Source organism: Accipiter gentilis, chromosome 22, assembly GCF_929443795.1.
Source record: "Accipiter gentilis chromosome 22, bAccGen1.1, whole genome shotgun sequence".
NCBI lineage: Eukaryota > Metazoa > Chordata > Aves > Accipitriformes > Accipitridae > Astur > Astur gentilis.
Genome location: NC_064901.1, coordinates 18,492,707 through 18,505,914, shown reverse-complemented (window position 1 = coordinate 18,505,914; position 13,208 = coordinate 18,492,707). Strand labels below are relative to the sequence as shown.

Here is a 13,208-nt window from a genome sequence, read left to right as displayed (position 1 = left end):
AGATCTGAAAAAAAACCATGAATGGCTTATATTGTTAACTAGGGTAACATTTTCTACCTCAATTCCAAAACTAAAAAGCTGCAAGTTTAATTGTGCATGGAAATAAAATTGTTTTATAGTGTCACTTGTAGAGGGGGTGTGGTGAGAAGGGAAAACTGAAACTCCCAATGTAAAACTCTGAACAGATTACATACAGTGCTGAAATGTACAGAACAGTGTTCTAAGTGACTTAATGCTGTGAGCTAAAGCATATGAGAACATCAGCCACTGTGTTTGATTCTTTTTTTTTTTTTTTTTTTTAATTGAAACAGGAATAGTCTTCTGGAACAAATTTGGTTAATCCAGGACGAACTTAGCACCATTCAGTATTTTGTATGGTGTTGTCCCCCTTTAAAAAAAATTTTTTATATCTGTCATAACTCCAAAGTAGCAAAGGAACCTAACAATGAGTGAGAGGTTTCTAAGTGTACTAGTGATCACATAAGAGACATGTTGACTTACTACTTTTTGAAGTATTTGAGAAAGTTAAGATTTTTTTTTATAGCAATGCTAACTGCATAATTTTTAAATGTTCTGATCTACCTTTTCATCTTACACATCTTTGAATAGACAAAAGAATCCTGATAAACAAATGTTTAAATGAGAGAAGCAGCATGTCTGAGCACAGGTATTTCCAGTTAAAAAAAGAACAAACAAAAAACAAAACCAAACAAAACCGAAACAAAAAAAACCCCACCATAACACAATATTGCCAAGTGTGTACATACTGATGATAGACCACTCCTTTCTAGTTGTCAGAGTTGGCGAGTTCAAAGCGGGAATCTGCTAACTGGGGGGGGTTGTTGTGTGGATGTCTCATGCATGGCAAATCTAGAGGAAAAAAAATCTAATACTTCAAACAGGATTTAGGTATTGGGTGGAAGGAGCTAAAATTTAAAACAAGCCTGGTGCTTTAAACTATTCACTGCTGGATTTGCCTGTCATAATCTGTGGAGTCTATTACTATGAAGCTGAATAGATTTCTGACTATACAGGCCCTTGTATTATGGTAACATGCAGGTTGTGTTCTTAAAGCACTTCCCTAGTTCTGCCTTGCAAAATGAAGTAGCCTTGTAAACATTGTCTGCCGTCAGCCACTTCTTAGAGGAAGTTAGTAGTTTTTCTGTGAAGTAACACCTGGAGTGGGGGTTCTTAAGTAAAACTGGTTCCCTGTTTAATGATGCATCACATCCATTTTTTGAATAAGGAGCTGATGTTCCCTAAAACACTCTTATAATAGGTATTACTATGCAAGAATGAAAGAAAGACAGCAACAGAGTCAGAGAACTAGATACCTCTTCTGAGCATCTTATAAAAGAACCACTTATCACTAATCTTAATTATAGTTGTTACATGGAGGAAAAAGATTGGCACAGAGGTCACTTTATTTTTCTTCACTGCAGATGGCATGAGATGTTGAGGAGGTTTAATGATTACACCAGCAACTTTAAGGAGTTTGCTGTCCAACTGCCTTTCTTGTCTCATGCAGGAAAGCCTAAGTATAGAACAGTAGTTAATGTAAGACGGTCTCGTTAGGAATAGATGCATCCATGCTTATCTTGTGAGGAATTGTATTTAGTACAGCTCCTACTTCACTGGTTTGAGAGTGCAGTACCTATTAATTGAATTGCTACCACAGTGTTGACATACTCAAATCCTCTGCATTCCCAAAGCAGTAGAAGTATAGCTGTTGCCAACAACTGATGCAACCAAGTACCTGAGTGATGGCTTTCAGCAGTAGCTTAGTATTACTTGTTAAAGTGACAACAGCAGCAGTTACACCAAAATAAACTTGAACTGATTTTTTGAAAATTATTTACTAAAATAAACAAGTACATTTTCCTTTTCAGTTTAAGTTACATAATTGCATACATTTTTAGTTCTTTCTAGGTGCTTTTGGTAATAAGGCAGAAGCAGTAGGCTGATGACTAAAACTTTCAGCATTGCTCTGTACACAAGGAATCAGTGCAAGGATATTATATTTTCCCGCAATATACATTTTTACTGAATACATTGAAGGTGAACCTAATTCTTATTTGATATAGCTCAAGCAGAAGTGGACTGTAGTGCAATTCTTGCTTATTGGAAAAGAAAGCCCGTACAGTAAAATGTAAATGAAGGATGCTCAAACCGTGATTTGTTTACCGGAAGCAGTTAATAAAACAACTTAGCCACAATTATTTGTGCTTCATAAAAAAACTTACACAGGTTATAAACTAAAACCTCATCTGTAAAAGTTCTTCTCTGTGGAATAGTGCTTACTGCAAGACATACAATGTTTCAAATCTGCTTTGGTGGTAGAACTTCCATGTGCTATCATAGAAAAATGTTTCCAGAAGAAATAATCCTCTAAAAATCAATAGCCAGCTTCCTGACAAAAGGCAGCTGGCAACTTTGAAATGCTCATTCCCTTTCTCTGTGAAAGAACAAGCCCTGACAAAGGATAACATGTGTTGTGTTAAAAGCTATAGTGGCACAAAAATCAAAACTGGCCCCTGGGCAGGTTCATCAGCTCAATACCCACGTTCTCTAGTTCAAGTTTATTCAATGTGGCCTTAACAGACCATATCAGACTACTAGAGGAGTACTCTGATCATCTCCATCAGTCTTGGTTTAAGTCAGTGAACAGGTGCTTCAGTCACTAATTCTTCTTACTGGGAATACGCAGGGTCGGAACAATGATCATGCAAACTTCTTCTTTGTAGCTGTAAATCGTTCCATGTACTACAAAGAAAACAAAAAAAATTTAAGATTCATAAATTAATACAAGATTCATTACTATTGAAAGCAGCTAAGCTTCTGTTCTCAGACTCAAAAGCTCTCCATCTAAAGCATATTTTCATTTCCAGACATAACCATTAAAGCTTTAATTTTAAACAAACAACCCCCTCCAAAAAAAATTTCTGCCATCTGCTGTAATTCAGATCAATGTTCTAGAAAAAGTCCTCACAGTGCTGAACAGTCAAATCTCAAGTGTTAAGGATGAACTAACATAAGACAGTTAAGAATGCTACCTAATAGGAAGCATCCATTATTTTTTGTCCCAAAGTGAAGACACACACCGGTCATCATTAGCTACCCTTCAAAAGATACTGAACTTCAAAAGAATACTGATCCTGAATCCTATGAGAAAGTTAATTTTTGAAGAACTCTTGAAATTCTTTTCAGAGGTTAGTTACAAATCCAGTACCAGTGACAATACCAATAGACTGTGCTTTTATTCACCAGCATACAAGCTTAGTACTCTGAGGAAGTACTGGGTAAGGACTTCACCAGAAGCTTCTTTTTTAAAGATGACCAAAATAAAAGAAAAAAGACATAAACCTTGTCATAACCTTCCAGTTCTCTGAGTTTCTTGATTTCAAAGAGGTTGCCTTCTACTGCAAGCAGTGAGATCTGGGAATCACTGAGGATACTTTGAGGAAGCATGCTGAGTTCTAGACAGTTTTCTTCTAACCGCAAGACTTTGAGGCGTGGACAGTGGGAGATCTGCACTGAGATCTGTGAAATCTGGTAGAAATAAAAAACAAAGAGAAATGGGATTAAAAGTTAGTGATCCATGATTAAAGGGATTTGTCTCAGACTAACACGGACAATTACCATGTAAATATAAACTACATTAACAGTAACTACTTAACAACAATGTGTAAGCAACAATAATAACGATCAAAAATCTAAGTAACTTTTTTTTCTTCTGTGATGACAGGCAATCTACACATCTATTTTTCAGATTCCTTCCCAAGAACTGTTCAAATAATTTCTGTGTGACTAAATTCAGGATTTGTTAGTTAGTCAGATCAGGCAGTTGGCTGTATCAGTACCTACATTCTAGTTATGATCCCTCATTTCTGTTGTGTCCAGGAGATGTCTTTTAGCTATAAAGTTTTGATGGTCTCAGATTATGTCTGTTCTGCGGATGCACTAAGTCCAAGATAAACCATGTCCTAAATCTACATGCCCATAATATCTCAGTTACCAGACCTGATTCTGATTCAAATTTAGTTCGATAGCCTGCAATTCTCCCACAGTGTCGGGCACATTTTGGATCTGGTTTTTGGAAAGATCTACCACATCCAAGTGGCGAAGACCACAGAGTTGTGTAGGCACAGTCCGAAGCTGGTTCCCAGAAAGGCTCAAGGTTTTGAGAGCTGAAAGTTGTCCAAATGCAGACGGTAGCTGCCTCAAGTGATTGCCATTCAAGTGTAGTGTTTCCAGTTTTTTCAGTTTACACAGCTCCTCAGGTAGAGCAGCTAGAAATAAATGACAGAACAAAGAGATGACTTAAAGAACAGTAAACATTCATACCCATTTAATTCAAGTAACCTGCATGGAAAACAGTGCTATATTACAGTAATTTCTCACAGGATTCCTCCCCATTTTCTGATGAAGGCACAGATCCCTGCACAGAAACTTAAGCCCAGTGACAACACATGCTTTTTAACCATCTTTCATAAATATCTTAAAAATAATCTGCAGACAAGGCAGACCTTCAAATCACAGGCTGAAGACACTACTCTGAGAGGATTTTAGCCAATCACTTATACTCCTTACTAACTGCTTTGCCAATGTATTCTATGACATTTGAAGTTCCACGCAATTCACAGCTTCAGGTCTGCTGCAGCCCTTTAAAGGTATTACTCAACTTACTCAAACTTAAGTTCTCAGGTAATTCATACCATATCATACCAGCATTTAAGCCTCACCAGGTAAGCTCTGCTGGCATTCATTCATCCCGCATTCTACCTACACATGTGTATAACCTGTAGCGCTCCTGATTTGCACTATAGAGTCAGAGATGTTTGTAAATTACATTTGTTTTTCAGAAAGGCAGATAATAGACAATTAACACATAAAAAAGTTAGTTTCTTCACCTCGTCCTAATTTTTCCATAAATTTGGATGTTTGTCCAACAGAAACAGTAACAACCATTGAATGGCCAGCAATATTTTCTATAGATCTTCATCATCATCTTCCCCTGTTCTCTATGCAAGTACTAAACCATCTGACACTGTTAAACCTTGAGATCAGACAAGTCAGAGCACAGAAACATTACGGTTTTAAGTACTTACATGTCATTGTAAAACTGATAATACAACTAAGTTGGCAACTAGTTTTGAAGAATTTATGGGTTTGGGGTTTTTTTCCTGTACATGAATTCCAAAGGTTTCAGCTTAGGTGACTAAACTCCCCATTTACATCCTGTGAGAGTTAAATCATTGAATTTAGTTTCTGATCAGAAAAGTCAGGTTATTATTTTTAAAATCTGTGGAGATATTAATTAGCAGGCATACTCAGTTTGTTGTTGTTTAGAACAAGGCTCTTCAAAAAGGAAAATCTTCCAATGAGTGGTGGCAAGAGCTCTATTTTGTTGTTCGACAAGTCTATTGTCCTTAAGTTGCTTGCTAGCTTCTGCAGATCTTCAGGAAACTACGGGGAAGAAAAAAAGATACAGCATTTAAACAGTTGCTACAACTTCAAATGCTCAAGTTACACAGCTTAAAATTCTAATTGAAATTTGTATTGCTATTACATACTGTCATATGTATCACAATGCCCAGTCACCACAGTGTGCAACTAAGTTGGCAAATTCGCTTAATACATATTTTTTAAAATATTTTTTCATCTGAGGAAGGGAAAAGGGATATAAAGGAGACAGTCTAACATCTAGGAAGAGTAGTTTTTAGTCCAAAGAATTTAAATTAAAAAGGGAGAAGTAAGTATATCATGACACAAGCTCATTTATGTTTTAGTCTTCTTGTGTGTTTCTCTTAAACATGCCTGTCATTAAAAAAATATTCTACAGCTAGTTAACAACTCTATATTAGCAGAGTAGGACTGGGAAATGTTTCTATTGCTTTCTTTTTTAAATAATTATGTAAACATTTTCCTTATTTACATCCTGTAGTACTTTAATCTGGACTTGGCACTGAGCTGAAAAAAAGAAAAACCTAACAATCACCATCAGCAAGTACTGGTCAATAGGCCAGTGGTTTTGATTCTCCTTCGGTTTGGCACAGGAAAAGGGAAGACAGAAGGTAGTATAGTGGAAGAAGATACTTCAGAAAAGCCTTGGAAAATTACTGCAATATAGAGTTATTTTGGCTATCCTGTGAACTGTTACTCGACTTATGGTTCCAGGACATTCTGTGGTTTTCTGCAGTTGAGTCAAAGTCAAGACAATTTCTGATACAATAAACTTCCACGTGCTTGCAGCCCAGTGAACAGCCTGTACGGACTATGCATATGACTACAATTAAATACAGCATAAGTATCTATACGCGGCAAATTGTGGAGTATCTTTCTAGGTAACGATACGGTTATAAAATTTACATTTTTTTTCCCTCAAGTTTACAGCCCTTTTTTTAAAAAGCACAACATCATAACTAGTACTTGTTGAACATACATGCACTCTAAAGCTTAAGCTCATAAGCACACAAGTGCCCTGTCAGATAAATCAATCCTCAATCAGAAGATAGTGCAAGCACAAATCTGCTCTGCACAAAGGAAAAGAAAATATTCTTGAAATAATGTCGCTATTTATGAGAAATACATGTATGCAGTGCATTGTGACAATGAGGTGGGAATTTCCAAAAGCGTCAGTCATGCACACAAACAGCTACATTTCTGCTACAGTTACATTACCTCTGTAAGTCCCTTTCCGGTTAGCTGAAACACACCAGTTTTCTGTGCTGTCTCCAGGTGGGCTTTTAATGCACTATTTCCCATCCTAACAGTTCTCTGTCAAGCGTACAGAGCTTGAGTGGTAGTCTCAACCAGTTTCTCTCAGTTACTCTGCGCTAGAGAACTGCAAAGTCTCTGTGATAAAGCAAATGTAAAAAGTCATTTTATGAGCACTGTCTTCAGCACTACAAGCATTTCAACATACTGAAGCGTTGCACCGCTGCATCTTCATCTCCCTCATAACTAAAATGTAGAACTTAAAAGATTTACCTAGCTTAAGATGCCTTCATTACAGCAGTTTGAGTATTGAAATGATGCGACAACTGCTGTTAAGACTAAGTGGAAAAACTGCATACTTTCCACATTTCGCCTCTTTCAGGGCCCAGTAGTGTCAGGAGATTCTCCATGGAGACCGGCCGTGATTTCAGCGGCATCTCCCAGCACTGACCTGCTGTACCGCAGTTTTATTTGCTTTTTTTTGGAAACGTTTGTTTCATTCAGAGACTTGACTCCTTTGCTGTGACTTCAGACGCAGACACACGGCATCCGCCTCCCGTAACTCCAGCAGGGTTTAATCCCAGGACAAACTACGCCGGGTTACAGGCCGAAGGATTACCGTCAGGTTTGTAGCCGGGGATAACGCCCAACGCAGCACGTAGACGGCCGGGACCAGGAGCCCCAGAGAAGCAGCACTCCCTGCCGCGACGGCTAGAACCGGCTCAGCGGGACCCTGGGCAAGGGGCGAAGCCAGCCATGACCCGCCGCAGGCCCCGCTCCCCCCCCGCCTCAACCCCGCCCCGGGCTGCTCCGGCCCCACCGGGGCCGCTTGGTTTTGGCCCTCGCCCCCCGCCCCGCCACCGCAGGGCAGCCCCGGCCCAACCCACCTGTACGGGCGCCGCCGGCGGAGCCCCCCGCACCCTCCCCCGCGCTCCGCCTCCGCCCTTCGCGAACCGACGCTCCCAAATCGCTCACCGGCTCCCCCGGAACCGGACGCCAGTCTCCTCCCCTCCCCCCCTCCCTTTCCTGTCACACTCGACACGGCGGCTGCCCGCCGGCCGCGGATGCCGCCATCTTCCCGAGCTTCCGGGACACCCAGCATGGCGGAGCGCCGCAGCTTCGCATCACGGGCCGGGGCGGCCGGTAGACCCGGGCCGGGCGGGGCGGCCGGTAGACCCAGGCCGGGCGGGGCGGCCGGGTCCGTGAGGAGGACGCTGGGACTGAGCCCGCGGCGAGGCGCCAAGGGCGGCGATGAGGAGTGGAGCGGCGGCGATGAGGAGTGGAACGGCGGCGATGAGGAGTGGAGCAGCGGCGGCGAGGCGTGGAGCGGCGGCGAGGCCGCCCGCCGCCCCTGGGAAGCCGGGCAGCCCGCGGCGGCGGCCACCCTGCTGGCGCGGTGCCTGGCGGCGGGCGCCGTGACTCAGGTAACGGGCCCGGAGGGGACCGCGCAAGCTGGCGGCCATCAAGAGTCACGTAACAAAATAAAAAAACAGCTACCTGCGGTAAAGGTTTGGAGAAGCCGTGGCTCAGGTGCTGTGCCGCAGCTCTCCTCTTCCCTCTGTGCCCGTCCTCGGAGCCCGCGTGTCCCGCCTGCCTTCTGCCGCCGGGCTTTCGTGGGTGCAGCAGTGCCTCAGGCTCCACCGTCAGGTTGACGAACCTGCGCTTCGGTGCCTTCCCCCGCCGTCTCTTGAAATAAGATTGCGTTGAAAGCGCTGAACCGTGTTGCTGTTTGCGTGAGTGCGTGTTCGTTTGAAAGGCAGAGAAGTTTTTCCTTTCGTTGTGGGAACTCCTTCGTTTTTGGCTGATGGCAGCTTTCCTCACTAGGAATACCCGTACCTCCTGGTGTGTATTCTTCTGGAGCGTAGACGTGAGGGGCTTCTTATGCCCTGTAGTGCGTTCCAGCGGCGTGCAAGCCAGTATCCTTGGCAGTGCCCTCATACTGCCTTTTATGAAATTTTATTTTCACTCATGTTCGTTTTCCCCAGATAATGCACGTGTTTTACAAGTTGTTCAGATGAAACTTACTGTATTGCATCGTGCAAGAGATTAACAGTAACTGTAGACTATTAATAGCCAATCTTGAGAATTTGCCTGATACGTTCTTGCTGCTGACTGCATTTTTTTCCCATTGTTTTCCTTTCACAGGAGACATTGGATTTAACCTGTCGAAAAGCCCCATGCTTTGTGAAATTCTCAGAGATGGAAAAAATGGCAAACATTCAAGCTGAAATCAATGAGGTACAGCCTTTACTGTTTCAGTGTACACTTATCACTTCAATACTTAGAGATAATGCACGACACCTGTTGAGGTATCGGATTGCCATGTGCCGTTGCTTCATGTTTTGCGGGTTTTTTAACAGTTTAGCTGTGTAACAGGCGGCACTTCTTTCCCCAGTGGACTGAGTTGTCATAACAAAAAGAACAAAATTATGAAACAAAAGGTTTTGTTATAACTGGAAAGACGCAGCAACCTGCATCTTTGAAGTGTTACCTGAAGTTCTCTGAAGAAACTGAAGAACAAATAAGAATTTGTAGTTGACAGTAATTCACAAAAATGTTTCTTTGTAGGCATCTGGACCCTTTTGTTGGTTAGAAAGAGGTAACCGCAGTTATTACCTACTGCTTGAACTGCTGTTGGGTTGTATTTTATGATGATGATTTCTGAGCATTTGCTTGCTGGTACAAAAACTGTGTTTATGAAGTTACACGGTGCGGGCTCTGGCAGCTACAAAGCCTTACTGCAAAGCAGTGTGACAAATTCACCATTTACTTTTTGGGAGAATGAGTTAAACAGCTGGCATCACCCAGTATTGACAGGCAGAAGTAATGAACAGTTTTCAGCTCCCAGTAAGGTGGCTATTTAGCCTCCTATTCTGGAAGGTTTCACGTACAAAGTACTCTCTCTGACAAATGTTCAAGGTGCTATGAGTGAAGCCAGTTTATTTTTGTCCTCTCCTCAGTGATCAAGAAAAGCAAAGCAACAGTTCTCTGTGTGTCCTGAGAGACTGATATGTCATTCTCTTCTGTGTTTTCTTCAGTCTTATCTAGCCAAAACAACCACGAGTCTTTCAGCCACAGGAAGATATCTGCTGCTCTTGTGCTGGTTTATCATTGAAAAGAATTAAAGCTAGGAGTTTCACTTGGGAGCGCTTCTCCCACAGCTAAAAAAACCCAACCCAACCCAGTCTTTGCCAGAAAGAGGAAACTTGGGGCTGTGAGAGGTTCTTTAGTAGAACATAGACTATGAAACTGCTTTGTAGGAGATGTAAGTTTCTGTGTTTTAGGAATGAATTGCAGGACCTGTCTTTTCCAGCACAAATTCCCAATAAATCACAAAATTGTTTAGGGTTTTTTTTTTAAACAGTCTTTTCCTATTGACCAAAAAAGCCCCACCTACCAGAGAACATGGTAACATGCTCTCATGAAATGTTCACTCTCTTTCACACACACGCTCTCCCCCATGCTCCCGTTTTCTCCCTTTCTACTTCCTCCCCCACCCCAAGAGAGTCAACAATATCTGGATAAGTATGTTAAAAACACATTTCATTTTATGTTGTTATTGTTGTAGAAGAAACTGAAAACTGAAATTCTGCAGCTGGAGAAGGAGACAGCAGACATTGCGCACCCTTTTTACTTGGGTAAGTGCAGTTGTACCTTAGAAAAAACAAGAGCGTTAAATGACTTCATCAGCAGATTAATGTTTCGTCTGACTATGTGACACTTCTAGAAGTTATTGCAGCTGTCTCCACTGGATAGCTTGTTAGAGGTGGCAGGTGTTTTATTAGTCCCTAAAGAATGTTTCCATACTATTTGAACTTGCACCCTCTGCTGTGTCAGTAGAAGCTCCACGCGTAACTCGTTCTCCAAAAAAGTTGTCTGTGTGGTCAGCTCCCCAGGGTCAGTGGAGTATCAGTTCTGAGATCATCAGTAACCTGATTTGCTTCCCTTGGCCTGTGTGCTACTTTGCTGCTTTTCCAGTAACTCAGTGTATTTCTGCTGCATCTATATGCCCCTAAAATTACTTGGATTTTTATTTTAGTATTTTGGGAGCATATGTATTCATTTCTTTATTACTTCATACTTTTCCCACTACGATTTCATGGATGCTTAAAAACATTCTAGCTTGCTACTACTGTGTTAGGCTAATGAAGTATATTGTAATACTTCAGTGCTATGGTATAGTTTAAGAAGTTGGTTTCATCTCCAAGAGTTTACTTAAAACTATAGACAAAGTAAAACAATTAACAAAGCTGTATCTCTAAAAAGTAGGTATTATGACTTTGAGGTGCATGCTGATGTTAAGTCCTATACAAGCCAACAAAAGTCATTCTGATTAATGATATCTTTCCTGGGTGTAAACTGTCCAGTGTAATAGATCAGACTTTTTCTTTCTGTCTTTCTCCAGAAGAAATTTTGCTCTTGTTTTGGTAGGACAACAGATTCAACTTTGCAATTTTATTTTATAGGCAAAAAATGCGAGATTTTGCAAGATATGAACAGACACTTGGAAGCCATACTGAAAGAGAAGAGGGCTCTTAGAAAGAGGTTGATAAAGCCCAGATGTCAAGACAGCCTACCTATTGAGGCTACTTTCCACAAGTAGGCATATGGAAAATAATTGTTCTTTGTTTGCATGAATCCAAATTAATTTGAACTAATAGGCAGAAAAAATGGCATGCTTCCATTCACTTTTCCATTGATAAGAATAGAAATAAAAAATGGTAGCAGAACCTCAGCTAAAAGCTAGTAGTTTACTCATTGTGAAACTCATAGAAAGATAGTGATACATATTTTTACAAATATTTGCGTAGGTTGTCAGTCTTCTGAAGATTACAGAACAATTTGTGATGTATTGTTTTAAACAGGTGTGTTAACTGCTTGATTCATTATGCTTCTCCATAGGTAGGAATTGTTAACTTTAGCATTTGGTGTCTTCCTTCCACTGTGACTTGGATCAGAATAAGTGTGTGAATGATTCCCAGACATGCATGGTACACGTTTTTAAAATACAGTCCTTCTCATGGTCTAAAAATCTAGTCCAGTTACTGAAGAAGTGCATGTTCACTTCTGTAATTCCTGCCCTGCTTGTTGCTGAGAGTCATAAGTGTAATTGCAGAGAAATTAACTGGGTGGTTAGGAACTTGCATAAAACTGGAGAAGGAGGACTAAGAAAAACCCATAGGGGAAAGAGATAAGAGCTTGGAAGTATTAAATCCTCATTGTTTTACACAACTTTTGAGTAGAGGGCTCATTCTTGGTTACAGGTATGTAGTAGAGTTGTTGACTGAGGCTGTGACGTTCATTGAGAAGCTTGAAAGCCATGTGCAGGCCGTAAGAAGCATCCCTCAGATACCGAACGTCATGAAGAATATGGTGAGTAGCAAAAGAACTGAGTCTTCAGTCTCCTTCAGCATTAAGAATTCAATGCTGTTTGGTCGTTTTAGGTTATTTTTATGTCCTGCTAGATTGACAGGTTGTATAGAGATGAAATTCAACTCTTTTCTGCTTCAGGACACTGCTTTGACAAAAACAGAGGTGCTCATGATGGAGTTGGAGGAGCTGGCAGAGCAAATATTGAAATGGAGAGAACAGCAAAAAGTGTATTCTGACAGCATCTGCAGTACTGCTGAATTGGACTTTGACTTATCTTTAACCTAACAAATAATTTTCCTCAAATAGGATGGCTATTCAAAGAACTACCTTTTTATGGTCTTCTGTGAAAGCTACAACATAGTTGTGCTCTAATCCAACAGGGACTTTGTAGGTTATATTTCTGTTCTTATGTAACAGATCTCCCACTATTTAAGGGGAAAAAAAAAAAAAAGAAAAAAGGACAATGAGCAGTAGCTCATAGGAAGACAGACTACTGAGAAGACTGTTACAGAGTTCCTTTTTGAAGTAGTTGGACAAGATTCCCCTGGAGCCTCTATCTTCATTGCAAACTCGTTTTGATATTTCTTATGCACTTGGTATAGTGTTTCTCTTCATTTTTGTAAGCATCTTGATAATACACTGTATTTTGTACGTCACTATAAAACTTTAATAAAAGCACTAGATTTCAAAAGCTCAGTTTCTTGCTTTTTGTTATAAAATCCTATAATTAAAAGAACAGTGGAAAGTCTTAGGTACCAGCTTATTCTTCCATAGGAGTTCCAACCAAGAAATTAAACTAGTTTAAAAGTTACAGTGTATTATGGCTATGATGTGGTTTTGTGGGAAAGCAAGGAATGGACTTGTTGATACATGGCAAGGCTATGGATTTGCAAACCACGCTTCTATGATAGTGATAAATATATTCTTCAGTCTCTCCTTAACTGTTGCTTGTCTTATTTTCAGTGCCCCCCCTTAGAAAAAAAAACTTTTGTTCCATGAGCATGACTGACAAAAGCATTGATTGTTAAGAGTTTGCAAACTTAGCAACTTTTATGTCGTGAAAAGACTTGTTGGTAAAATGTCATTGGCAGGATGTCTATAAACCAGGATAGTTGGTT

At 40.7% G+C, this 13,208-nt stretch overlaps 2 protein-coding genes across 4 annotated transcripts; one reads left to right on the top strand and one right to left on the bottom strand.

The window, feature by feature from the left end:
• Nucleotides 1–1,317: 1,317 nt before the first annotated feature.
• On the bottom strand, nucleotides 1,318–8,869 carry LRRC57 (leucine rich repeat containing 57). Of its 3 annotated transcripts, none has more exons than XM_049825272.1 (6): nucleotides 8,215–8,869; nucleotides 6,682–6,855; nucleotides 5,331–5,466; nucleotides 4,021–4,289; nucleotides 3,364–3,549; nucleotides 1,318–2,763 (listed from the first exon to the last, which is right to left on the bottom strand). In XM_049825272.1, the coding sequence occupies exons 2-6, from the start codon at nucleotides 6,763–6,765 to the stop codon at nucleotides 2,722–2,724; spliced, it is 717 nt and encodes a 238-aa protein (XP_049681229.1). In that variant the 5' UTR covers nucleotides 6,766–6,855; nucleotides 8,215–8,869; the 3' UTR covers nucleotides 1,318–2,721. The 3 variants fall into 3 exon arrangements, with proteins under 3 accessions (XP_049681229.1, XP_049681228.1, XP_049681227.1); XM_049825271.1 differs by lacking the exon at nucleotides 8,215–8,869 and adding an exon at nucleotides 7,605–7,726; XM_049825270.1 differs by lacking the exon at nucleotides 8,215–8,869 and adding an exon at nucleotides 6,991–7,478.
• Nucleotides 7,766–12,786, top strand: HAUS2 (HAUS augmin like complex subunit 2). Its single transcript, XM_049825269.1, has 6 exons — nucleotides 7,766–8,141; nucleotides 8,863–8,955; nucleotides 10,286–10,355; nucleotides 11,184–11,316; nucleotides 11,982–12,090; nucleotides 12,229–12,786. Exons 1-6 carry the CDS (start codon nucleotides 7,782–7,784, stop codon nucleotides 12,373–12,375), a joined length of 912 nt encoding a protein of 303 aa, XP_049681226.1. The 5' UTR covers nucleotides 7,766–7,781; the 3' UTR covers nucleotides 12,376–12,786.
• The last annotated feature ends 422 nt before the right edge of the window (nucleotides 12,787–13,208 follow it).